This window comes from Mauremys mutica, chromosome 12 (genome assembly GCF_020497125.1).
Source record: "Mauremys mutica isolate MM-2020 ecotype Southern chromosome 12, ASM2049712v1, whole genome shotgun sequence".
Lineage (NCBI taxonomy): Eukaryota > Metazoa > Chordata > Testudines > Geoemydidae > Mauremys > Mauremys mutica.
Genome location: NC_059083.1, coordinates 34,041,225 through 34,068,765, shown reverse-complemented (window position 1 = coordinate 34,068,765; position 27,541 = coordinate 34,041,225). Strand labels below are relative to the sequence as shown.

Below are 27,541 nucleotides of genomic sequence, written 5' to 3'. Positions count from 1 at the left end.
CAGCTTAGCAGGACAAGGGGAAGCTGATGTCCATGTGAAGCCCCAGTGACTCCCCCCACACACACCCGCAGAGGGGGCTGATTGCAGGATCAGAGCCTTGTTGGGATATTTCTTACCAAAGCCCCCAGGGCTGGAACATTACGGGTGATCTGGCTCCAGCTCAGCAAACAGCCTAAGTCAGTTCCAGGAAGGGAAACACCCAATTCCTGCTGTTGCAGGCGGGCATATTTCTGAGCTCAGGAAAGTGACGCTGTCCAGAGGGAGCCATGGCCACAGACAACCCCGTGGAAAGTCTCCAGGAGGAAGCTACGTGCCCCATCTGTCTGGAGTATTTTAAGGACCCAGTGACTATAGACTGTGGGCACCATTTCTGCCGAGCCTGCATCGCCCAGTGCTGGGAGGGATCGAATACAGACGTCTCCTGCCCTCAGTGCAGAGAAACTGTGCAACAGGGAAACCTCAGGCTGAACAGGAAGCTGGCAAATATTATAGAAATGGTCAAACGGCTGAGATTACAGGCAGCAAAGGGAGCAGGAGAGGAGACGGTGTGTGGGGAACACCAGGAGACTCTGAAACTGTTCTGTGAAGAGGATCAAACTTCTGTCTGTGTGGTTTGCCATCTGTCCCGGGCTCACAGAGATCACAGGGTGGTTCCCATAAAGGAGGCTGCCCAGGCGTACAAGGTAGGGAATCGCTGTCAAGTTTAAGGGATAATAACTTTGGATTTTAATTACAGGCTGATTGCACTGAAAGTTGCCTGTCACAGGTGTGATGCATCACTGAACTCTGTAAAGCCTTCATTGTACGGGAGATGCTATCACAAAATGAATGATCTGGCAGTGCGGCGACAGAATCAGAATATCAAGTCTTAAAAGATACCTGCTGTGGGAAACTTTTCTCTGAGATTCTGAATGTTTTTCACACTCAGCTTCCACTGCTGAAATAAGGGGACTTTTTCCACCACGGCCGGTGTTAACGATCAGTGAGGTTTAAATCACAAGAGCTGCAGGCCAGTCTAGGTGAGTGTGTTACCTTCAGACTGGAGAACTGACCATTTAAATATCAACACTGTTAATTATTTCGTTCCCCTCTGAGAGCAGAGAGGGAGAATTACAGCTCGGAACCATTTATTGCCAGTGACGCCTCCTTCCAGTGCCACAAGCGGGTGATGTTTGGGAGATGCCACCTCTTATTTCCCCCCAGTAAAGGAGGTCCGAGCCCAGCAGAGCCCAGGGGTACATTCCAGCCCCAGGAGAGGAGTCCAGCCCCTTGGAGCCAATCAGCAACTCCATCCCGTTTTGAACAATGCACCATTTGAATGGATCATGTGTCTCCTTTTAGTGACTCACGTGGGCGGAGCTTATTTTGTGGGTGGAGCTTCAAAGAATCCAGCCACCTTTGCCCCTCCCCCATTCTGATCCTGGCTCATTGATGAGGCTGTTTTGCTGGATGCAAAGGCTGCTTTTCCACCTCCTGTCTCTCACTAGCCCCTGCTGGCTCCCTCCCTCCCTCACTGCTTCCCTGCAGCAGCACCGCAGGGGTGTCACCGAACAGCTCCCCAGGAGCTCTCAGCAGCAGCTGCAGCAGCAGCCTGGGCCCTTGGGCAGAGGGCAGGAGAGAACTCGAGGGCTCAGAGAAAAAGTGAAACGGGGAGATCTCAGCAGGCGGCTGTGGGGGGCTGCCAGGGGTGTTGCACAGAGCAGGGCTGACGGGGCAGGAGCACGTTGCTGTGCTGTGTGAATGAATCACACACTGTCAAAGGGGAAGAGAGCCCTGGGTTATTCCAGCTCTGGAGCAGTTATAATTATGGGTGACACATTCCCCCAGACCGAGTGTTCCCTGGTCCTCACTGACCTCCAGCCACATCACAGCTTCACCCTGTGCAGTTAATGGGACTGCCCTGGCTCAGGTGCTCGGCTGCTGCCTGGGGGAGGCCACATGGGAGCCTGGACAGAGGAGAGCACAGTGGGGTCTTGTTCCTGGCCTGGGTCTGGGTACAGGGCAGCGAGGTGCTGCCCCAACCTCTTCACTGGCACCGGCAGGAGGGATTGTTCAGAACCTTCCCAGCTGTTTCCCCTCTGGCCTGTGCTCAGTGATGTGAAGCTTTAGCTCAGACACAGGCTCTGAGAAGTCCTGAGTGTCTGCAGGGAGCAGAGCCCCTGCTCTGAGACTGGCGTCTCTGCTCCCATGAGGCCTTTGGGGCCGGCAGAGCCGAGTCTGCTGCTCGCTTCCAGGATATTTACTGCTCATGTGTGAAATGCCAATATGGACAGTACTGTCCACCCATCGGACAGGCAGACTAATGGCTGTTTATCACATGCGATGTCCCCGCAGGAGAAACTCCAGGGAGCCCTGGGCCCTCTGAGGAAGGAGCTGGAAGAGGCCCTGGCTCTGATGTCTGCAGAGGAGGAGAAAACCACAGAGTGGCAGGTGGGTATCTGGGTTTATTCATCCCTGAGCTCTTCCCCCTGCAGCGTTCCCAGGAATGACGGGGCCGTAAAGCTCCAGGCTGAGGTTATGAACCTGCTCTGGTTGTTTGCTGCATTGCAGAGGCTTGGTGCCAGCTATGGGCCGGAACCTCCCCTGCGCCCGGATCATCGCCCTGCCCACTGCTCCACCCCCATTAGGCCTCCTTTCCCCGAGGCACCACCCACACTCCCGTCCTGCTCTGCCCCATGCCCCACTCCCACTCAGCTCCATCCCCAGCCGCAGCTGGCATCCCTCACCCCTTCCCCGGCGCTGAGGCCAAAGCCTCTGCCTCCTTCCCCGGGGGTGGGGAGATTTGGGGAGGGATGCAACAGGGGAAGGAGGGGGCGGAGTCAGGGCGGAGGCACGAGCCCCCTCCAGGCTCTGCCTGTGGAGGCAAAATAACTGCCTATTCGCATCCTGACCGAACATCGGTCGGGATGCAGCACAATGAAGTAAATATCGGGACAGTCCCGAGAAAATTGGGACGTCTGGTCACCCTAATCCCCTGCTACCTGCAATAACAGACTGCGTCTTTACAAAGCACCCTAGACAACCCCGCTATGGAACTGGCCATATGGACTCTGAACTAAAAGAAACCCATTATGGTACGTTTCCCAAAGAAGTAAATCTCCTTACAAACCCTGATACTGATCTAATCCCCTGCTTCATGGACAGAGGCCCAGTCTGTGTAACTCAGCATCTGGCTCACGTTTTCTCTGTGCCTTTCCTATTCTTCTATTTCAAGGGGACAGTGAAGAATAGGAGAGAGATGATTGCAGGTGAATTTAACAAACTGCACACACTGCTGAGAGAAGAGGAGCAGCTGCTTCTGCAGAGCCTGGAGGAAGAGGAGAAGGAGACTCTGCAGAGACTACAGGAAAATGTCACCAAACTCTCCCAGCAAAGCTCCTCTCTGCAGCAGCTGATCACAGAGCTAGAGGAGAAGTGTCAGCAACCCGTTGTGGAGCTGCTAAAGGTGAGACGGCATCAAAATTCTCCACCCATCCAGAATTAGAACTCAGATCCCTGGGTCTGGATTCCAGCAGTTAGAGTAAATGTGTTCTGTGGTTTACTGACAAACAGATCATCCGGCTAAGGGCTCCATCAGTTCCAAAATATCCCAGTTCATGTTAGAGGGGAATTCTCCTCATGGAGACCCAGTGAGGTCATGGGAGATTAAATGGATGATACAAGAATGATACTGAGCTGAACCCATCCCTGCTCTGACTCCAGAACATTGGACCCAACACAGGCGATAAACACAGATACTGATGGGTTGGGTCCCTAGAAGGGAGAATCCTTTAGCTAAATTCCTGTCTCACCTACATAAATGAAAGAAGTGTTAATGCAAAATAGTGTACGAGATTTTACAACAAAACAGTGAAGCCTGGGAGGGTTGATCTATTTTCTAGATGAAAGTTTGATGTCCAGAGTGAAACTCACAGTTTTATGCACATTGTGTTAATACAGAACATTGATTCTCTTTTTTTCCTTTCAGGATGTGAAAAGCACATTGAGCAGGTGTGTTTCCTATGTTCATTGCTCTTATATTCTTGGTGGTGGTTCTGGGATGATGTGTGTACAGAGCAGCTGAGTGATGATGGGACGTTTTCTTCATAGGAGTGAGAATGTGAAACTCCAGGAACCAGAAACTGTTTCTACTGACCTGAAGAACGTGTATAAAATTTCCCTTGACATGGGGGAAGCGCTGCAGAGATTTGAAGGTGAGTGGATTCTATTGGGACATTCAGCTGTGTTGTGCCTGGGGCTCTGGACAGAGCCTGGGACCCCAGGACACACATGCACCCAGCTGACAGGCTTGGAGCTGTGATAGCTGGAGGCTGATGCACTGAGTGCTGGGCAGTTTGCCTGCTACTTACAGCCACCTGCTGGTACTTGCCCAGGTGTCTGACCAGGCCCCGGCACTCTGACATCCTGACCCCTCCATGGCTGAGTTAATGGGTGTCACTGAGCCAGGTGCTGTGAGGCCTGGACTGGGCCCGTTGTGCTGGGAGCTGCACAGGTGGGTAACGGATGACGTGTCTGTGCCTCTCTCCTGGGACACGTGAGGGCTGCGTTGTGTGGCCACCGCTCAGCACTGCCCCAACCCCCATTAGCCAAGGCTGGCCCAGCTTTCTGAGCTGCAGGAGGTCTGACATGGGCCGTGTGTTACTGGGCAACAAGCTGAATCGTACGAGCCCCTCGTCTGCTCTGAGCACAGCCCAGTGTGAGGTTGGGTCAGTGGTTTGCTGCTCAGTGAGTGAGACTCACTCACAAGAGTGTGACCCTGTCACAACAGCTGAGTGTGAGCTGCCCCCATCCAAACCCCTCCCACAACCCCAGCGCGGAGACCGGGGGCAAAGGCAGAAACCTGACAGTGAGGAGGAACGGAAAAGAAACTAAGGCAGAGGAGTAGGGGGTGGGAAGATCTCACGGAGTGTGGGGGAGACCGGCCCTGCCCCCCTCTTCCTGGGACTCACAGTGACTCTCAGCCAGCCAGTAAAACAGAAGGTTTATTGGACAACAGGAACACAGGATACAGGAGGGCTTGTGTTCAGCGCCAGGACCCCTCACTCTGGCCCTTCTGGGGGTTCAGGGTGTCTGGATTCCAGCATAGGTTCCCCTGAAATCCCACCACCCAGCTGCCAAACCGAAAACTGACCCCACCATCTCCACTCAGCTCCTTTCCTTTGTCTAGCTCCGGGGCAGAGGTGTCGACCTCCCCTCCCCCAGGCCTAGCTCAAGTTACCGGCTGCATACATGTCTCTCACCTATCTCCCACACAGCCAGCTGCTACTCCATCACACCTCTCCCCCCTTCGAGACTGAACTGAGCGGGGTCACTCTGCCCAGTGACCCAGGGAAGTTTGGGGCCCCCTCTCCGGGACAGCGCGTCCGCTATCAGGTTGGCGCTTCCCTTCACATGGACCACGTCCATGTCATAGTCCTGCAGGAGCAGGCTCCACCTCAGGAGCTTGGTGTTGGCTCCTTTCATCTGGTGCAGCCAGGTCAGGGGAGAGTGATCAGTGTACACGGTGAAGTGGCGCCCAAAGAGATATGGCTCCAGTTTCTTAAGGGCCCACACCATGGCCAGGCATTCCTTCTCGATGGCTGCGTAGTTCTGCTCCCGGGGTAGCAACTTCTTGCTCAGGTACACGATGGGGTGCCTCTCCCCCTTTTCATCCTCCTGCATCAACACCGCTCCCAGCCCCGTGTCTGAGGCGTCGGTGAACACCAGAAAGGGCTTGTCAAAGTCTGGATTTGCCAGAACTGGGCCACGGAGCAGAGCCTCCTTCAGCGCCCGGAGAGCCTGCTGGCACTCCTTGGTCCAGACCACCTTGTCTGGCTTCCCCTTCTTGCACAGCTCAGTGATGGGGACAGCTATGGCGCTAAAGTGGGGCACGAACCTTCGATAGTACCCCGCCATCCCAATAAAGGCCTGGACCTGCTTTTTGGTCTGGGAAGCGGGCCAGTCTCTGATCACCTCCACCTTTGCTGGTTCCGGCTTTAGGCAGCCGCTCCCCACCTGATGGCCCAGGTAAGATACTTCTGTCATCCCCACCTTGCACTTCTCAGCCTTTATGGTTAACCCAGCCTCTCGGAGTCGGTCCAGCACTTGTTTAACCTGGGACACGTGGTCCTCCCAGGTCTGGCTGAAGACGCAGATGTCGTCAATATACGCCACAGCAAAACTCTCCATCCCCCTCAGCAGCTGATCCACCAGGCGCTAGAAGGTGGCCGGCGCTCCCTTGAGGCCGAAGGGCAGGGTCAGAAACTCCTAGAGCCCCAAAGGGGTGATAAAGGCCGATTTCAGCCTGGCATCTGCGTCCAGCGGCACTTGCCAGTAGCCCTTGGTAAGATCCATGGTGGTGAGGTACCGAGCGCCTCCCAGCTTGTCTAGGAGCTCGTCAGGTCTTGGCATGGGGTAGGCATCAGATACAGTGATGGCATTGAGCTTTTGATAGTCCACACAGAACCGGATCGACCTGTCCTTCTTGGGGACCAGCACCACTGGGGAGGCCCAGGGGCTGGCGGATGGCTGGATCACCCCCAAGGTCAGCATGTCCCTGACCTCTCTTTCTAGGTCCTGGGCAGTCTTCCCAGTGACCCGAAAAGGGGAGCATCTTATAGGGGTGTGTGACCCGGTCTCCACCCGGTGGACAGTCAAATTAGTGCATCCAGGCTGGTTGGAAAACAGCTGTCGGTACAGGTGCAGCACCCCTCTGATCTCAGCGTGCTGGGCCGGGGTCAGCTGATCAGAGAGGGGAATCGCCTCCAGGGGGGAACCAGCCTTTGTCCCTGGGAATAGATCCACTAAAGGGTCGTCTCCCTGCTCCTCCCAATGTCCACACACGGCCAACACCATATTCCCCCTGTCATAGTATGGCTTCATCATATTCACATGGTACACCCGGCGGTGATGAGCTTGGTTCGACAGCTCCACCACATAGTTTACCTCATTTAGTTGCTTGACAACCTTGAAGGGCCCTTCCCAGGCAGCCTGGAGATTGTTTTTCCTCACGGGGATGAGAACCATCACTTGATCCCCAGTGGCGAAGGCGCGGGCCCGCGCTGTGCGGTCGTACCAGATCTTCTGCTTCCTCTGGGCTTGGGCCAGATTCTCCCTGGCCAGGCCCATGAGCTCGGCAAGTCTTTCCCGGAAGGTCAGGACATACTCCACCACTGACTCGCCATCGGGAGCGGCCTTCCCCTCCCATTCGTCTCTCATCAGGTCCAGGGGCCCTCTTACCCGCCTTCCATACAACAGTTCGAAAGGCGAGAACCCGGTAGATTCCTGGGATACCTCCCTGTATGCAAACAGCAGGTGTGGTAAGTACTTGTCCCAGTCCTGTGGGTGCTGGTGCATAAATGTTTTTAGCATCATCTTTAGCGTCCCGTTGAACCTCTCCACCAGCCCGTTGGTCTGGGGATGATACGCTGAGGCCCAGTTGTGCCGGACCCCACATTTCTCCCACAGGGACTGGAGCAGGCTCGACATGAAGTTGGACCCCTGGTCCATTAAGATTTCCTTGGGGAACCCCGCCCGGCTGAAAATAGTCAACAGCGCATCTGCCACGGTGTCTGCTTCGGTGGAGGACAAGGCCACCGCCTCGGGGTAGCGAGTGGCGAAATCTACCACCACCAGGATGTGTTTCTTCCCTGACCGGGTCGCCTTGCTGAGAGGTCCCACTATGTCCACGGCCACCTTCTGGAAAGGTTCTTCTATGATGGGCAAAGGCCTCAAAGCTGCTTTCCCCTTGTCCCGGGCCTTCCCCACCCGCTGGCAGGGGTCACAAGATTGGCAGTACTGTCGGACATGGGTAAAGACCCCAGGCCAGTAAAAGTTCTGTAGCAGCCTCTGCCTGGTGCGCCGGATTCCCTGGTGCTCGGCGAGGGGGATGTCATGGGCCAGGTACAGGAGCTTGTGGCAAAACTTCTGGGGAACCACCAGCTGCCTCCTGATCCCCCATGACTCTACTTCCCCGAGGGGAGCCCATTCCCGGTACAGGAACCCCTTCTCCCACAGAAACCTCTCCTTGCAACCTCTCCTCATGGTCTGTACTGCACTGAGGTTAGCCCGGTCCCTGGGCTTCCACAAGGAGGGATCTTTCTGCACCTCGGCCTGGAACTCAGCAGCTGGGACAGGGATGGGGACCTGCTCTCTCTCGCCGGCTGGGTCTGAGGTAGCAGCCTCTCTGGGCCGTGTCTCTGGGTGTTCCCTCCCCACCAGGTTAGGGTCCTGCGCCTCGGGCAGAGTACCTTCCCCGTTGTCAGGGCGCAGTGCCCTGCGCCGCCTCTGACTACGGGTCACGACCAGGGCACCCCGGGCGTTGCTTGGCCAGCCCTCGAGGTCCCCCCCCATTAGCACCTCTGTGGGCAAATGTGGGTGTACCCCCACGTCCTTGGGGCCCTCCTTGGCCCCCCACTTCAGGTGCACCCTCGCCACGGACACCTTGAATGGGGTCCCGCTCACACCCATCAGGGTCAGGTAGGTGTCAGGCACCATCCGATCTGGGGCCACCACCTCGGGCCGGGCCAGCGTCACCTCTGCGCCTGTGTCCCAGTACCCAGTGACCTTCCTCCCATCCACCTCCAGGGAAACAAGGCACTGTTTCCAGAGGGGCAGCCCCGTGCCCACCCTGTAGACCAAAAACCCTGTGTCCGGAGCATCCAGCCCCCTAGAGGAGCTGAGCTGGGGCCCTCCTCCCTCCTTCCCAGGTGGAACGCTGCCAGCCCCCCTTTCCTGGGAATGTTGCCCCTCATCCGACTGGGTCTTTCCCCAGTCAACCTTCTGTGGGTTTGGTCTGCTCGGTCTGTCCCTGAGCTTGGGGCACTGGGCCCGTATGTGGCCTCATTGGCCACAGTGATAGCAGCCCATGTCTCGTGGGTCCCCTCGAGTGGGTCGGATGGACCTGACGCTGGATGTTCCCCTTTGGTGGGGGTTCTCCATAGGCCCCCGCTGGGAGGTCCCATGGTGACTTTCTCTCTGCGTGGAGGCAGGCCTGCTCCTTCGAGACTCCTCCCTGCCATCCCCTGCCCGACTGTCCACAAATTGGTCGGCCAGCTGGCCTGCGTACTGCGGGTTCTCCAGCTTCTGGTCCATCAACCACAGCCGCAGGTCGGGTGGGCACTGCGCATACAGGTGCTCCAGTATGAATAGGTCAAGCAGGTCCTCTCTAGTTTGGGCCCCAGCTGTCCACTTGCGGGCATACCCCTGCACCCGGTTGACCAGTTGTAAGTATGTGACCTCCCGGGTCTTATGTTGACTCCGGAACCTCTTCCGGTACATCTCAGGAGTCAGCCCAAACTCGCGGAGCAGGGCCTGTTTGAACAGTTCGTAGTCCCCTGCATCCACCCCTTTCATCCGGCTGTACACCTCCACGGTGGTGGAGTCCAGTAAGGGGGTGAGAAACGGGATCCTGTCTGCAGGGTCCACCCGGTGCAGCTCGCAGGCATTCTCAAAGGCCGCCAGGAAGGTGTCTATGTCCTCCCCCTCCTTACGCCGGGCCAGGAAGCTCTTATCAAAGCTCTTTGTAGGCTTGGGTCCCCCCTCACTCACCGCAGCCGGGGCCTCACTGCTTTTCAGCTGGGCCAGGTCCAGCTCATGTTTACACTGCTTCTGTCTCTCCTCATGCTCCCTCTGTCTCTCCTTCTCCTGCCGGTCATGTTCCCTCAGTTTCTCACAATCCTTCAGCTCTCTCAGTTTTATCTCTCTCTCCCATTCCAGCCGCATGCGCTCCACGGATGAGTGTCGCCGGGACGATCCCCTGCTGGGGGGTGAGCTTCGCCGGGAGGATCCCGTGCTGGCCGGGGGGGGGGGGGGGTGTCACGGTGCCCTCGGTATTTGCTGGACTCCTCCTCCCCCTGCCCCTAGGCATAGGGATGGGGGGGTCTCGGGAAGCCCTCAGCAGCCGGCTGACCACTCCCAGCTGGGACAGACACTGGTGCCTGTGCTGCATCTGCCGGGCTGCTTCCCTCAGGGACAGGGATCGGTTCATTCACGCGATCCCCCTCCTCCAGCTGGGCAATCAGCTGGTCCTTGGTGAGCTTCCTGCTGCGCAGCCCCCTGCACTAGCACAGCTCCACCAGGTCGCACTTGTGCTGCTTGGCATACATCTTCCTGCTGGCCACTCGCAGGCCGGGGTGCTCACTGCTCCCCACGGGTTCCAGGGGGACCCCTAGTGTGCCAGTCCTTGAGGTCACCACCTCTCTGCCAGGGTCGAGCTGCAGACTCCTCCGCCCCTGGGACCGCTCGCTGTGATTCCCCGGGGGACCCTGTTACTGCAAAGTCCTTCTCTTTGGTCACACTCTCCCAGGGGTTAATCACCCTGCAGTATCCCCTTCGTTTTATTGCTCCCCTGTCACTTACTGCAGGAAGTGCCGTCCACGGGGTGCAGTAGATCCCACTGCTACCACCAGTTGTCACGGAGTGTGAGGGAGTCCGGCCCTGCACCCCTCTTCCTGGGACTCACAGTGACTCTCAGCCAGCCAGTAAAACAGAAGGTTTATTGGACAACAGGAACACAGGATACAGGAGGGCTCGTGTTCAGCGCCAGGACCCCTCACTCTGGCCCTTCTGGGGGTTCAGGGTGTCTGGATTCCAGCATAGGTTCCCCTGAAAACCCACCACCCAGCTCCCAAACTGCAAAACTGAAAACTGACCCCACCCTCTCCACTCAGCTCCTTCCCTTTGTCTAGCTCTCTGGCAGAGGTGTCGACCTCCCCTCCCCCAGGCCTAGCTCAAGTTACTGGCTGCATACCCGTCTCTCACCTATCTCCCACATAGCCAGCCACTACTCCATCACAGAAGGTTCAGTGAGCTCGGTCTGAGATTGTTGAACTGGCCCATTCCTCCTACACCCCCACCCCACCCCGCTCCTCTCTTCCCAACCACCCCCAGCACGGGGCAGTGGAAGGGGCCAAGCTGGGTGTGTCTGTCCCGGCCGATGGAGGCTGCACAGTCGGTGCCGGCTGCAGGGCCAGGATCTCAGGGCTCCGGGGAGCAGGAACCCCAGGCTGTGGGGGAAGCAGCTTCCTCTCTGTCACTGGCTGGAGCCAGCACATCCCTGCTCCCCTCCCCGTTCACTGCCCCCAGCCCGGCACAGTCTGTGCCCACTGGGCCCTGAACCCGGCTGGGCTCTGGGCCATTCCACATCCCTGGCCCCTGAGCCTGTCGGGATCCTGAGCCAGTCACCTCAGTGCCTTGTTCTAGGGGATCACCAGCCCCTGGGGAGCCTCCTGTCAGCCCCCCAGAAGCTCCTTCCTGGGCAGGGTCCCAGGCCCTGAGTCACTCGCTGGTTGCTCCAGGCTGGCCAGGCCCAGGGTCTCCAGCAGGGCTGTTGGTGCTGGCACCACCGCTCGCTGCCAGAGCTCCCAGCCCCTGATCCAGTCCGGCCTGTTGTCCCAGCGCTGACCCCTCCCCTGCGGGTGGGGACGCTGCTGCTCTCAATGGCTGAGCCCCTCTCTCTGCCGCTGCCTCTGCTGCTGCGCTTCCAGGCTCAGCCCGTGCCAGGGCCAATGCGGCGCTGCTGGGGCTGCTCCTTCCCTCGGCATCTGGGTTCTCTGTGTCTGGTTCAAATGGCGGGTGAGTGGGCAGGGACCTGCTCAGAGACACACGCCCTGAGCTGCACCCAGAGGGCAGAGACCAGCCAGGGCCGGGCAGCAAAGTGTCACCGTGCTGAGATTAACCCTTTCCTTCCCCCCACCCCAGCAGCCCCGGCCGGTCAGTGCCACTCGACTGCCTGCGTTCTGACCCCAGGGACCTGGGTCCAGCAGCTCAGGGGAGTCTTATGTGGGGCAGAATAACCAGGGCTCCCTGAGCCCCAGGGTCCCCGTGTGCAATGGGGAAGGCCCCGCGCTGTCATGCAGCCCTTAGGAGCTGGGCAGTGAGTGTTCTTATTGATACCCTGAAATGGCTGAGGCTGGTATCTTGGCAAGCATCTTGCCTCAGTTTATCCTCTTCAGCACTCCTTAAATTACACCTCACAGTCCAAAAGATCTGAGAGAAAAGTCCCCTCCTGGGGTCCGCTCTGAGTCCAAGTAAACCCTGAAATAAAATCTTTTCCCTCAGTCTGCTCCAGCCTCCAGCTCTCACTGCAGCTCCTCACTGTCCTCAAGTCAGGAGTCCTCAGTCCCTCCCGGAGCTGGGCTTGGATTAGTTTCCGTTGTGGAAACAGATGACTCCAGCCCTCCCTCCTGGAGCTGGGTCATTTCAGACTGTGCCTTTATTCTCTGCATCCACTTTCTCCAGCCGGGGGCAGCTCTCCAGGGTTCTGTCCTGCTACAGCTGCTGCTGTCATTGTCATCTCTGGCAGCTCCTCCCCCTTAGGGGAGCTCCTCTGCCTAGGACAGTGGTCCCCAAACTTTTTTGGTCATGTCCTTCCTTACGTGGTTTGTGCCCCCACCCTGGGAGCTGCTGTCAGGAGCTGGGCCAGGAAGGGGGCTCCAGTTGGGGCCAGAAGCCGGGGGCCATGGCTGGGAGTGGACCCACAGTTGGGGCCAGGAGCTGGGGCCTTTGGCTGGGGGCGGAACCATGTTTGGGGCTGGGGCTGCAGCTGGGTTCTCAGCCTGGAGCAGGGCTGGGAGTGGGTGGATGAGGTCGGGGCCGGAGATGCAGCTGGGGCTTAAGGTGGGGCTGGAGTGGAGCTGGGGACAGACCAGGGCTGGGTGGGGTTCCCTTCCCGCCACCCATGGGGGCTGGTCCAGGCCTTGTCAGGCCCCCCCAAATGTTCCTCCACACCCTCTAGGGGGGCACAACCCACCGTTTCGGGAGCACTGCTCTAGGAGCCCCTTCCAGGCTCCTTGCTCTGGTGAGCTCTCCTGGGAGCTCCTCTCCTCAGCAGCTTCCTGTCCCTGGGATCCCTCAGCTGAGCCCTGGTTACCCTTTATCAGCCTCATTAGCTGTTTCCCTGCCGACTAGCCACCTAAGGATTCAATTACTGCCAGGTTGGTCTGGGTTGTCTCATTCTCCCTTACAGGAGCCTGTTACAGGTAGTCTGGTCCCTGACTCCCCTAAAAGGGACCAGCCCTCTTGAGACATTTCCTCCCACCCCCAGAGCCAACCTGTATTCAAAGGGAGGTGTGACCATGGCTGACATTTGGTTCTGTTCTGCTAGAAAAGTTTCACACTCTAGGGAGGTAAATTGGTGGCCACTTCCAGGAGCTGCACGGAGCTAGGGAGGCAGGGAGCCTGCCTTAGCCCTGGGTCCCCGCTGCACGACTTGCCAGACTTTTAATGTCCCAGTCGGTGGTGCCGTCCGGAGCCGCCAGGGTCCCTTTTCGACCAGGCGTCCCAGTAAAAACACAGACGCCTGGCAACCCTATGGACAGGTGCCAGCCCTAGGTCCTGTCCACATGGCCCAGTAATACCCTGCTGAGCCAGGTACAGGCAGCCACATGCCAGCCCAGGCCCCTGGCAGGGAGGCTGAGCTGCCAACTGCCATGGTCACTAACAGTGTTAACTCTGTCACGTGCCACTCACCAGGCTTAGAGCCCCCAGGGCCCAGCCCCAGAACAGCTGTAACCTAGAACCAGAGCAATGCAGGGCTGGAAGGGACCTCGAGAGGTCACCTAGTCCAGCCCCCCACCCTAGGTCAGGGACTAGACTATCCCTGGCAGGGATTTGTCCAACCTGTTCTTACAAACCTCCAGTGACGGGGATCCCACAACCTCCCCTGGAGCCGGGTCCAGAGCTTCACGGCCCTGAGAATTAGAAAGTGTTTCCTCATCTCCAGCCTCAACCTCCCTTGCTGCCGATTGTGCCCATTGCTCCTTGGACAGGCCCTCGACCTGCCCGCTGGGGCACTGACTGTGTCACCAAGCCTGAGCATCGCTGTTATTGCACTGAATGGCTGGCGGCGCTGGGCTGGCTCAGGGGGGCAGTGAGGGCAGCTGGGGCCTTTCACTCCCCAGTCACCGATCTTAGCCCAGGCTCAGAGTCCAATTCCCAGCGGACAGGAGCTCACATCGTAACTCGCTTTAACAGCAGCCTCACCGGCCACCTCCGTAGGGAGGCCAAGGCCTGAAGGGGCCGCAGAGATGATTCCTCCCGAGGGAGAGGCTCTGGCAGATGTCAGGGCTGAGCCACGTTGGCAGGACAGTGGGGGGCTCACACGGCCTCTGTCTCCTTACCCTCAATACACAGAGCTCCAGCAGCCGGGGTGCAAAACCCAATTTGTACCCCCACCACTGAACTCACTGACACTGCCCCCAGGGTCCTCTCCTACTTGGGTTGGGGGTGAGTAAGGGGCACTGGAAGAGGGGGGCCATGGTCCCATCACTTTTACCAATGGGAGGGCTATGCCCTCCCACTCTTTACCAGTTGTAAGGGTGAGCGAGGATGGGGGAGGGGGCCAAGAGGAGAGACCAGGGGGTCAGGGTGTGGGGAAGAGGTGGCGTGAAGGCAGGGGCTCAGGAAGGAGGGGCAGTGTGAGAGCGAGGGTTCAGGGGTGCGGGGACAGGAGCTCAGGGAGAAGGGCTGGCACGAGTGGGTGACCCCTCTACTTTGAGGGAGCTTCCATCACTCCTGGGGAGGGCACCATCCCGGATCCTGATCCACGGACACATCTGTGTATTTGCCGGGTGCACAGAGCTCTCTGTGTGGAGACACTTTCACGCTCACCCAGGAACCTGTGCTGGGAGGCCCCACTGCCCAGGAGGCTGAGGGCTCTCACTCCCCTGCCCTGGGGGTGAAGGGAGGGGTCGTGGGGCTGCTGTTCCCCATCCCAGGAAGGGGGTGAAGGAGACGTGGACACAGACAATGTCCCCTCTTGCTCTGTGAGGGACAGACCTGGCTCCACCCTGGGCTTCAGAGCCTGAGCTCCACCCAGAGCCTGAAAATCTATGCAGCTATTTTTAATTCCAAAGAGGGAGCCCCGTAAGTCTGAATCTGTTCACCCTGTTCCAAGACTCGCTTCTGCAGGCTGTGTAGAAGGACCCAAAATGTCTCCAGAGTCTGGGTGTGAAAGTTCCCAGCGGGTCTGTCCCAGGGCTGGTTAATGGGAGCGAGGTGGGTGGCTGGCACAGTCGTTAGATGGAGATACCTGAGTTCCTGGGTCTCTGTGACTGTTATCCGCTCTGGGAGATGCCCAGGTGGAGCTGCAGAGGGTCTGTGCCGCTAGCATCGTCCATGGGAAAAATGGCTCTGGGCAGAGAGTTCAGGCTGGAGCCAAGTCTCCATTTCTAGCCTGATTTGTGGGGGTGAGATCAGGGGCCCGGGGGCATTTGTCTGCCAAGGGCAAATTAAACAGCAGCTCAGGAGTGTTTCACAGCTGATGTCCTGAGCCTGGCCTGCCTGTAACTGCGTTTCTGGGAGTGTTGACCGTCTCTCATTGTAGGTCACTGGGATTGGGGCTCCTAAGTTGCTCAGAAAGGTTTGCAGTGGAGCTGGGTGCAATGTTTCTGACAAATAGTTTATTTGCTGCAAAATTATATTTCGGGTCAACAAACTATTCGCGACTCCATGTCGGGTTTGCTGACTAGTTTCAGTTAAGAGAAAAAGGTGCTGCCTCTTCCCTTGTAGCCTTTAGCCCAGTGGCTGGGCCCTCAGCTGGGAGCCCCAGGTTCAGTCCCCCCGTGTGATGCCATGAGAGCTCGAACCGCTGGGCTCCAGGTGTCTGATGACGTCCCCCTGTGTCTAAACACTGCCATGGGCACTGGGCCAGAGCGTGGGGGTAAGAATGACTCTGGAGCCCAGTGTGTCAGGCCCCCACCTGGGAGACTCAGAGTCCAGCTCCCCTGCTCCAGTGACCCTGTAATTATTGATCCATAACCCCAGTGAAGGGAGGGGTTACGGCCCCTGGCACAGCAGTGTCTCAGGCCATGTCTGCCGGGGTTTCCTTGCACTGATGTCGCTGAACCGGTCCAAACCCCTAGTGCAGACGTGCTGTGCAGGTGTGAACTGGGACTGGTCCCCGGTGCAGCTTCTCCCAGATGGAGGGAGCAGTAAGTGGGGAAATGCCCCCTCCCCTCCCCACTGCCCTGGCCTCATTAGCAACAGCCCATTAGTACGCATTTATACCCCCCGCTGCAATCTTCCACTGTAATGCCCCCCAAGTGAGCCCAATCCAGGCAACTGCCCCCGTGGGGGTGGGGCTCGGCCTGGTGAGGGGAGGGGCTGGCTGTGGGGTTTTCCTAGCTGGAAGGTGGGGCCTGTGGGGACCACCATCATGGAGAGTCCCAGCTGCTCCCCCTGGGGCAGGGCTGTACCCCCAGTGTGTGAGGGGACAGCCACTGACCTGCTCTGAGTGAGAAACCAACCACACATGGCCCGAAAGGAACAGAGATTCCCTGGGGCCTGCTTCTCCCTCCCCCCTCTCTGGCTCCTGCCCCTCCCTTACCCTTCCCTCACCACTGTGAGGGACCCTGGACCCTGCGTCTATTCTGACCCCTCAACAACATCCGTCCCTCTCTTCTCACTCCCGTTCTGCTCCCCTGGGCCCCTGCCCCTCTCCTCCCCCTCTGGCTCCATGACACCTGCACCCCTCACCACCCCTCCAGTCCCCTGGTGCCAGCTCCTCCTCTGCCCCAAGTCCCAGCTCTACCCTGGCCCCATCTGCCTCCCTGGTGCCTGCTGTTTCCTTTGCCCCCTCTGCCTGCCGGGTGCAAGTCCCTTCCCTCACCCCCCTTTGGGACCCCAGGTCTCAGCCCTTCCCCTCACCTCAGCACTGCCCCACCCCTCCCCTCACCCTCTCCTAACCTCTGGGCCCCACCCCTCCCTTCATCCTCCCTCTGCCCCCCTGGTGCCCACATCTCCCTGCACACGCCTCTGCCCCCCTAGCGGCTGCCCTTCTCCACACCCCTCTCTCTGCCCCCTTCTGCTCACCTGCTCCCTCACCTCCCATTCTGCCCCTTTGGCACCAATGCCTGTTCATTTGCTCCCCCACCATGGTTCCACCTCCCCACTCCTCATCATCTCACCCCATGGCAGATCGCCTGCCCCTTGATTTCCCCTGTCCCATTGGAGCTCCCCCATTCCCTCACACCCCTCTGCCCCCTGGTGCCTGCCCCTTCCCTTGCTTCCCTGTGCCCCCTGGGGTCCATCCCCTTCTTCTGCCCTGGTGCCCACCCCTCCCCACCCGCCTGCAGCCCCCTGGAACCTGCCCTTCACCCTCCTCCGCCCCCTGGTGCCCCTCCCTTCCCTTGTCCCCCCATTGCCCTTGTGCCTGCCCCACTCCTATGTCCCTCCCTCCACCCCCTCGGCTCCTGTCACCTCCCCCTCCCCTTTCCTCTCCCAGCATCAGTGTGTCCCCTCCCCTCCCCCCCTCCCCTGACACCTTCCCACCCCTCCCACGCTCCTCCTGCCCTTCCCCTTCATTGTCCCTCGCAGGCAGAGGGTCCCTGACTCCCTTCAGCCAACAACACCCCCTCCCCACCCCAGTGATTAATGGGACGCAGGTTAATTTCCCTTTGATCCCAGTTGTTACCGAAATATCGGGTCTGCCTAGCTGAGAGCCAATAACAGCCTGACAGGGATAAGGAAAAATGCTTTATTCTGCAGAAGAAAGGAGAGCTCTGTAGTAGATACAGAAACTCTACTGCACACAAGTTTCACAAGCTTTTTATACACTTTCAGACAAAGACCATACCGTGTTAACACTTCATTGGTGGGTGTCAAGCCCCGTAACACGCTATCTGTTCAAGAAAGACTGGCTTGAAGCAGAATCTTTTTCTGTCTCTGCCAGCAAAAGAAAGATTAGTTACAAAGTTCAAGATACTGTGTACGTGAGGCCTTTTGGAGGCTTCTGCCTCCACCTACTGGCTGTTTGCAAAACTATGAAAAGGCGGGCGGGGGGGCTATAGCTTTCACAGTTCCCCCATTCGGGCCTTACAGTCTGAGCTATGAATCTGTCAATCCTTTCCATGTCCGGGCCGGGTGAGGTTTCCCGGGCCCTCCCCCAGCCCAGATTGTCAGGCCCGTTACGTAACTTGCGATCAAGCTGAAGAGACAGGTATTGGGTTGTCTTACTGACAGCAGAGCTTTTGGTTACAGTATTACACAGACATTTTGCACATTGAATCATCATCCAACTAACACATAGGAAGAATAGAGAGAAAACAATCCATTTAACAATAGTACGGAAAAGGTCAGTGAACCAAGACCCAAGGTCTGGCAGGAGGTCCTCAAAACTAAAGGTGTGATCAAGAGATACAGCATGAAATACAACAGCAGCATTCTTAATAGCTTATAAATCCTTTCCGTGTCCGGTACGTCGGTTTGGGCACTCTCTCCTCCAGTGACCAAGTTGCTTACAGTAATGGCATACATCATTTGCACGGCTTGGCCCCCCCCCCGATCTGCCTTCGGTTGCCACATGGGGGGTCCCCACCTCCCTCCTTGTTTTTCGCTCCCCGCATTCACAAGGGCTGCTAGCATTCTCACCTGTTTGGTCTCTTGAATTTTATCTCTTGTGTGATACACACGGATGGCTACGCTTACCAGTTCCTCCAGGGATTTTCCCTCAGCGCCTTCGAGCTGCTGCAACCACTTCTTAATGTCTGGAACTGACTGAGAGATAAAAATAAGCCTGACCGTGGACTGTATGTCCGCAGCCTTGGGGTCTATATTAGTAAAAGTACAAAATGCTTTACAAAGTCTCTCATAAAAGTCAGAAGGGTGTTCTTCTTTCCCTTGCACAGTATTATGGACTTTCTCCTGCTTGTTTTATACCTGTCAAAACATGGGTTAAAAATTTCTTTAAGGTTGCCTGGTGGGTTGAATTATTCGGATTCCATTGGGTAGGGTTAGTGAGAGCTATCAAATCACGCCTGTCACCGGCAGCCTCCGCTGCCTCCCAGGCCCCCCTTAGGACCCGCTCTTTCTCCTCCGTGCGCAGTAGGCAATCTAAAAGTTGGCCCACGTTTTGCCAATCAGGATTAAGAGATGAAAAATAGCATGGAATCGCCTGTGAACGACGTCCGGGTCATCTCTGAGGTGAGGTGTAGTGTTTTGCCAGTTCATAAGATCTGCTGTAGTAAAAGGGACATGTACATAACGGTCCACAACCTCTCCATCCGTAGTGGGTACCAGGATGGTCCGAAGGGGTGCCTGGATTTTAACTGCATCCTCCCCATAGATTACTCCCTGTCTTGTACGAGATGGACTAATGGCGGTAGACAGAACAGAAGTGTACCCACTACCCGTCGCTCCACTAGTGGATTCATTAACTTGAATTTTGGTTGCCTCAGTCTTCAGTGGGGGGATCACTGTCTTGGGCCCCGTAGACAAGGAAACCTGATCCATCACAGCCTGTGATATTGCTGCCGAGGGTGGCCGCGGTCTAGGACAATACATGGGGGAGGGGGGTATCTTCCCAACAGTCGGCTTCACTTGGGGCAGAAGCTTTCGGGAATAGGGGGTTCTGGATTTTTATCTTCTTTAAACGACGATGAGCCTCATCGTCCCACAAAAACCAATAGTCCATTTGACCAGGCGCTTGATTCTCTAATATCAGGCGCAAAGGAGTTAAATAAGTCAGAATATCAAAGGAGCCAAATTCGAGCCATGCAGTCCCCAGGGTTGGCCAGTCCTGGGTGCAAAGTTGTACAAAGCGCTTCCTTGATATACCTTTCTGAACACTGGGTAAAGGCCATTTACTTAACATATAATCTAAAGGGCTATCCTTAGAGGGTTTTTCCAGAGACCCACCCATCTGTCTGCTGACACTCAACCTGAAAAGAGAATTACTCAGAGATCAGTGGGAATTACAGTCTAATCCAGGTTTTCCTACTTCTATTACACTGTCCGTTACAGGGGGCGGGACAGAAGGATCTCAATACAACCTCAGAGCTACATCACACACATGGCTTCCACTCTGGGGAATTACGAACGAGAAGTTCAGTTCCGCCCACACACCTAACGCCCAAATGAACAGAGCAGAAAAACAACAGTAACCGGTTAAACAGAACAGAACAAAACCAGATAGTGTTTCCTTATCCTATTAGGGCTCACCTTATCGGAACACGAACCCCAGGGGCCGCGGTGAAGCAGAGAAAGAGGGGCCAAACACCCCGTGGGCTCCGTTCTCAGTTCACCGCAGCTGTCCGGAGTCCAATGTCTGAGCTAGGAGAGTCCCGTCTGGAGTCGCCAAAAACTGTTATTGAAATATCGGGTCTGCCTAGCTGAGAGCCAATAACAGCCTGACAGGGATAAGGAAAAATGCTTTATTCTGCAGAAGAAAGGAGAGCTCTGTAGTAGATACAGAAAACTCTACTGCACACAAGTTTCACAAGCTTTTTATGCACTTTCAGACAAAGACCATGCCGTGTTAACACTTCATTGGTGGGTGTCAAACCCCGTAACACGCTATCTGTTCAAGAAAGACTGGCTTGAAGCGGAATCTTTTTCTGTCTCTGCCAGCAAAAGAAAGATTCATTACAAAGTTCAAGGTACTGTGTACATGAGGCCTTGTGGAGGCTTCTGCCTCCACCTACTGGCCGTTTGCAAAACTATGAAAAGGCGGGGGGGGTTAGGGGGGGCTATAGCTTTCACACAGTGACCAGCCAGTGCCCCCGGCCCTGACTCGGTGACTCTCTCCCCAGTGGACGTGACTCTGGATCCAGACACAGCTCATCCCTGGCTCGTCCTGTCTGAGGATCGGAAACGTGTGAGACACGGAGACACACGCCAGGATCTGCCCGACAACCCTGAGAGATTTGATACTTGTGTCTCTGTCCTGGGCACTGAGGGGTTCGCGGGCGGGAGGCGTTACTGGGAGGTGGAAGTGGGAGACAAGACAGGCTGGGACCTGGGGGTTTGTAGGGAATCTGTGAGCAGGAAGGGGCAGGTCAGACTCTCACCTGGGAATGGATACTGGGCCGTGGTGCTGAGGGATGGGGGATACGAGGCCTGCACCTCCCCCGCAACCCCCCTCCCCATGAGCGTCAGGCCCAGCCAGGTGGGGATTTTCCTGGACTATGAGGCGGGCGAGGTCTCGTTTTACAACGTGACTGACAGGTCCCATCTCTTCACTTTCACTGGCACATTCTCCGGGACTCTCCACCCTTATTTCAGTCCTGGTCTCAACGCTGGGGGTACAAACGCGGCTCCCCTGATAATCTGCCCGGTCCCAGCTCAGGCCGGAGGGACTCTCTGTCCCTGACAGTGACCCCGCGGCACAGACTGGCCCCTGCCAGCCCTGCTGCTCTTCCCACCCCCATGGTGGGGGCCAGTTACTGCAGCAACTGGACTTTCTGTGCTGACCGGATGCTGCCAGTTTCCCTTTTCAACTGGAGGTTCCAGTCGAAAACCGGACACCTGGCAACCCCCAGCCCCCACCTTTCCCATCCCCTGCCCCAGGGGTAGCAGATGGTGGGGGATGGGGTCATTCACTCCTGTCAGAATTTTCTACCCCTGTGAAATCTCAATGTAAAATATGAAAGAAAAAAGATTATTCTAATTTAGAAAATATTATTGTAACAAGGTGTAAATACAAGAATATTTTAATTTACATTTCAACAGTATCTTAAAAACAGGCATCTAAACATATTTGTAGAAATGGAATTATTTACATTTTTTTTATCTTTCCCTCAAATCTATAGTGAAATTTAACTTCTCTAAATAATGTCATTTGTATTTCAACTGTGGAATTACAAGAAATCCAAAATATTTATCTTAACAAAATACACTATTAAATTGTAAGACTGGGTTGTTCAGTTACAATGTACATGTGTCATAAACATCACAACCACACACATGTGCAGCTGCTCTCTGTTCTCTCTCCTCCTCTCTTTATTGTCTTGGCTGGTTGTCTCTGGCAGGCAGGGCACATATACCCACCTCCATCCTGCACTACACCTTTGAAAATTAATATTTGAAAAAATGATAAATATATTGCTTAATTAATTCTAAGTTAACTCACACAAGATTGTATAATAATCTTTGAACTTCTGTCAGCATTAATTCATGTGATTTTTAACTAACTACATATCATTGGTAATCAAGATATGACCCTTCCTTTCTTTTTCTCACATCAATTAACAAAACACAGTCCCCAACCTCAAATGCTCTCTTCCTATCGATAGAAATCTCTTCTACAACCTCCAGTTTTTAGTTTATTTTTCTTTAGACATATTATTTACTGGCAATGTACTGTCACTGTGCACTGTTGATTTCAATGTACTGCCAGGCTCTTCATGTTCTTGGTTATAAGGACACAACAAATGTAGTTTGATAAAGAAATAGAGAAGGGGTTGTGTTCCTTTACTCTACTATCACAAATTAATTTAATTGTATTAAAGACGCCGGCAGTTAATGACACATAACATGAAATTTGGTGAAGCTTTTTGGCAAACCTTTCTTCTCAGCCATAAATCAGTTGAAAGGGTGATATTTTTGTTGTCATGTGAGGTTTAGAGTATAAAGAATAGAAAGTTTCTCCAGGAAATTCATCACAATTCCTCTGGGTTCTGTCCACCACCTTCACTAATGCTCTGTAAAAATAGTGACTCATTGATCTAATTCATTGAAATTAGCTGTTGAACCTAATTTCTTGAAGAGCTAGCTGAGCAAAGTCTGAGGGGAGGCACATCACATGGCATTGCTAGGACTCCTTTTTGTTTTAAACTTGATGCGTTATGAACATTTTCAATGTAATAATTCAGTTTTGAAGATTTATTCACAATATGCCATTCATGGCAGAGTGCCCTAAACTTACCTTGATTATAAATACTCTAAAATTATCTTTTAATAGATTCATTTGTGCTTTTTATCCAGGCTACTGGTGTCTAGGTGACATGGGTTCTTGAAGCTTTGTGTTCTTTCTAGTTTTTAACACAGGGAAATATTAATCTAAAAATAGATAATTTTTCCATACAATTTCCTTCGGAAATATCTATGTTCTTTTCTCTATTTCTCACTGAACTATGTGTAATTACTGTGTTACCTTATCCAATCTTATTGTGTTATTACATGGGGAAATATGTTGGCAAATAGGTTAATATACAACATGGTTTTTACTATCTGACAAGACACAAAAATGTGTTGTCACTCACAATTTACACCATGAAGTGTCATGAAGAGATTGCTGGCAATGTTCATTTTTAAATTTCTAACTCTGAATGGGCTCCCCCATCAGTTCCTGCAACCCCTGGCTGGCAGACCTCTCTGTGAATGAAGCAGCATTCAGTCTGCCAGGGAACTTCCACCAAGTGTCTTTATGACTTTTTATGGTGCATCACAACATAGCAGCAGTTACAAGGAGCCCCCATCCTGCTCCCTGATTCAGAATTTTATACTGCTGCTTTCTTCTCAGCAATGAGCTAGTGACCTCATCAGGCTCAGTACAGGTACAAGTGATCCCCTCTGCCCTTCCAAACCCAAACTGCACAGTCCCTCCTTGTCTAACTGCACTCGGTGCCCTGGGTGTTCTCAGTAACCAGGGTGCTGGCATCCAAAGGGCTCAGTTTGTAGCTGCTAACAGCCCCCACGGGCGGCTCCAGGCACTAGCGCTTCAAGCGTGTGCCTGGGGCGGCAAGCTGCGGGGGGCGCTCTGCCGGCCACCGTGAGGGCGGCAGGCAGGGTGCCTTCTGCGGCTTGCCTGCGGAGGGTCCACTGATCCCGTGGCTTCAGCTGACCTCCAGCAGGCACGCCTGCGGAGGATCCGCTGCGGGAGGTCCGCCGAAGCCGCGGGACCAGTGGACCCTTTGTGCTTGGGGCAGCAAAATGTCTAGAGCCGCCCCTAACAGCCCCTGTCACACGGCCATGATTGTGTAATTGACCATATAGTGAAAATGTAAACTGTTACCTCATGATTCAATTCAGAACCTAGATCTGCTAGTATCTGCTCTGCAGAGCCATGTTGATATATAATTTTACATGTCTTCTTCTCCACCTCATGTGCTGTCAGAGTTCGAAGTGGAAATTCTTCTACCTCTTTTGAAAAATCATCTGTACCTGTCAGTACATACTGGTATCGCTTCTGTGGTACTGGATATAGTCCGGTTAAATTTGCTCTCAGCAGTTCCCAGAGTTTAACAACCTGTGTGCAAGAACACAGGCTAGAGTTCTCATTTGGATCTTGCCTATGACATTTTTATTATAATCCCATATATAGTAAGCAAAGTAAACGTTATAATGTGGTTTCTATAATAGTTGATATCTCCACACAGTCAGAATTTAACTTTTGGTGTTTTTCAGACATAAATAAATACAGGCCAAACTTCTGCAACTGAAAACTTGCATAAATACGCTGTCACTGTGCCAGCACAGCGGGCAATAGAAGTTGTTGCTGCACTGTGTTAGAGCTGATTAGAGGCTTTATTGTGCAGCAATAATAAATTCAGATAATGATAAACAATTAGCTTGGCTAATGTTTAAAAACACTTCAGATGTATTTAACATGGGGAAAGATGCAAAGTGTTTGATTTAATGGGGAGCCATCCGCTCAGGTCCACTTCATTGCAGGAGTTGTAAAGTTAAGTCCAATCCAAGCAGGACATTTGCCTGGCATGATATTCTGTATGAACTCCTGCAAAGCATATGACAGAGGCACCAGGGTGACCAGAACCTTCTGTAACTCCCTGGGTTCTCTGCTGTCTTTCCAATGAAACCAGAGAACGTTACCCAGAGCACTCAGAGGTCTCCTTGGAGAGCTAAAAGAGACTCAAACCAAGCAGTGGAAACACAAATTGCCTGATGGAACCAGCACAGGATAATTGAAAGGGCCTCAAATGCCACAGCTCTGGACAGTTTCTTGTCCCTGAAGAAGTCAACCCTATTTTAATCTACAGTCTGTGCACTAAGAATTTCTGACTTACCCAGCAAGGCAGAAATAGACCCCAGGTCTCCTGATTCTTAGTTCAGTGCCATAATCATTAGACCCTTCTGACTCCCCTGGAACATGGTTTCTTTACACCCTCTGTCCCATCCCATGTAACGGACAATGTAATAGAAGTAGGAAAATCTGGCTTAGACTGTAATTCTCTCTGCTCTCTGTGTAATTTTCTTTTCTGTTTAAGTGTCAGCAGACAAATGGGTGGGTCTCTGGGTAAACCCCCTAAAGGGGCTTGGATTATATGTTAAGTAAATGGCCTTTACCCACTGGCCATGTATTTTTGCCCAGGTGGCAAGCCTCACAAGGGAGGACTCAGGTAGTCTTGTGAGTAAAATGTTTTAGGGAAAAAACCAGAAAGGTGGGGGCTAGTTAAGAAGCCCACCCTCCTAGCTAAACTGGTAGTGGAACAAGTTGGTGCCCATGGAAGGGACGGTTCAGCAAGAAAAGCAGGATCGGGCCCAGGCGGGCAGGCAACAGACAGAGAGATTGGAAAACAGGTTGGAAACTTTTGAGGGTGTAGTGCAGGGGTCTTAAACTCAAATGACCCCGAGGGCCGCATGAGGACTAGTGCATTGGCCCGAGGGCTGCATCACTGACACGCCTCCTTGCTGCCCCTAGCCCCACCCCCAATCCACCCCTTCCATGAGGCCCCGCCCCTGCCCTGTCTCTTCTCCACCTCCTCCCCTAAGCGTGCGGCTCCCCGCTCCTCCCCCCTCCCTCCTGGAAAGTGCTAAGCACCACCAACAGCTGTTTGGCGGCTTGGCGGCGGGAAGGTAGGCAGAAAAAAAATGAAGAGTAATATAGTAGTATAGTATTAAAATATAGTATGCTATTAAAAGTCAATTTATTAACTTTTTTATTAACTTCTTTAACTGTAATGTGAAACGTCAGTGCTAATTTTGACAGTCATTTCATTTTTGGCCACTTAGCTGGCAGCGTTTTGCATCAACCAGAGCATCAATATTAGGTTTGATATCCTGAGACGAAACCAATCTCAGTGTTGCTTGCAAATGTTCATCAGTGAGCCTTGACCTTAACACAGATTTGTTAATTTTCATGGAAGAGAAAAACTGTTCACATATATATGTACTTCCAAACATTGCCATTATCCTTGCAGAAGCAGAGAATAACATGGGAAATCTTTCTTGTGAAAGAAACCTGTAGAATTCTGGAATTCCAACATTTGTATACTTCTGCTTCAAAATCGTGTCACACTGAAGCTCCACTAACTCCATCTGCATTTCCTCTGCAACATTGTCAATTTCAACAGCAAATGGTGTGGAAAAAAGTTGAAAATGTGGTTCAAGTGCCTTGAAATCTTTAAACCGCACATCAAACTGTTTGTGTAAGTTAGAAATGATCTCTGCATATTCTTTCAAGGATTTGGGTTCAACTTTTCCTAAGGAATTCAGAGTTGAGAAATGGACCAAATTGCCAGCAGTCAGCTGTTTCCCCCATAAAGTAAGCTTGACTTTGAATGACTTAATACTGTCATACATCTGTGTTATCACCTGTTTTCTACCCTGAAGTTTCAAGTTCAGTGCATTCAGGTGATCAGTTACATCTGTTAGAAAAGCAAGGTTGCAGATAAAAGTGGAATCAGCAAGCTGTGGAACCTCCTTGTTTTTCATTTTCATGAAGGAATCAATCTCCTCTTTAAGTGCAAAAAAACGCTTCAAAACATTTCCACGACTCAGCCATCTAACTTGAGTGTGATACAGAAGTTCCCCATATTCACTGTCCATACTTGCTAGAAAAGAAGTGAACTGTCTGTGATTCAGCCCTCGTGCATGTATAAAATTAACAGTTTTAGCAACTACATCCATAACTTCTTTCATTTGTAGACTTTTACTACACAGGGCTTCTTGGTGCAAAATACAATGTATACTGGTGAAGCTAATTCCTGGTATATTGAGGCTGTTCAGTTTGGTCTTCAATAATCCAACCACACCAATGTTTTCAGAGCACATTGATGGCGCACCGTCCGTAGCCAAAGATACGAGTTTGTTCCATGGCAGCGCAGCTTTTTCAATGCACTCTTCCAATCCTTGAAATATGTCACGTCCCGTTGTGGTACCCTTCAGTGGCATTAAGTCTAGAAATTCTTCAGTTATATTCAAATTGCAGTCCACACCTCTAATGAACACTGCACACTGTGCGGTATCTGATACATCTGTACTCTCATCAAGAGCAATTGAAAATACTTCAAAGTCTTTTGCCATTTGAATCAATTGTTTTTGCACATTATCAGCTAAATCCGTTATCCTGCAGGCAACTGTATTTGCAGACAAGCTTATGCCTTCAAAAACTTTCTTCCTATCAGGACATAAAATTTCACTGGCCTTCATAAGACATTCTTTTATGAATAAGCCTTCTGTAAAAGATCGCGATGATTTAGCTATCATTTCGCTTATCACAAAACTTGCTCTTACTGAATCTTCGCTAGACTTGTTAATCCCTGAAAATAAATTTCTTTGCTTGGCAAATGCTGCTTTAAGTTCCTCTCGGATTTTTCCGGTGAATGCATCATATTTTTCACGGTGCATCGTGTCATAGTGCCGACGCACGTTATACTCCTTGGGAACAGCAATCGTTTGCTGACAAATAAGGCATTGAATTTTATCTTTTACCTCTGTGAAAAAATATAAATTCTCCCATTTGTCTTGGGAAACTCTCTTTTCTTCCATGAGTGTTCTTTTTTTTGACGAAGTCATTTCCAAGCAGTTTTAATAAATATATTCACTCAGTAATGCACCTCACTCAAAGGAGAAAACACGCACTTAGATTTACTGCCTAAGGCTC

General features: G+C 53.4%; 1 protein-coding gene across 1 annotated transcript; it reads left to right on the top strand.

Annotated features, from left to right (window-relative positions):
* Nucleotides 1-258: 258 nt before the first annotated feature.
* On the top strand, nt 259-21,068 carry LOC123345280 (E3 ubiquitin-protein ligase TRIM39-like). The gene is made up of 6 exons (XM_044982037.1): nt 259-683; nt 2,335-2,430; nt 3,215-3,445; nt 3,968-3,990; nt 4,090-4,193; nt 20,508-21,068. The coding sequence occupies exons 1-6, from the start codon at nt 267-269 to the stop codon at nt 21,065-21,067; spliced, it is 1,431 nt and encodes a 476-aa protein (XP_044837972.1). The 5' UTR covers nt 259-266; the 3' UTR covers nt 21,068.
* The last annotated feature ends 6,473 nt before the right edge of the window (nt 21,069-27,541 follow it).

Excerpts from the sequence above, each read along its gene's own strand:
- LOC123345280 (XM_044982037.1), top strand. The coding sequence starts at position 267 with ATGGCCACAGACAACCCCGTGGAAAGTCTCCAGGAGGAAGCTACGTGC. Across the intron at positions 2,431-3,214 it reads AGAAAACCACAGAGTGGCAG|GGGACAGTGAAGAATAGGAG; the intron begins GTGGGTATCTGG and ends TTCTATTTCAAG. Across the intron at positions 3,446-3,967 it reads CCGTTGTGGAGCTGCTAAAG|GATGTGAAAAGCACATTGAG; the intron begins GTGAGACGGCAT and ends TTTTCCTTTCAG.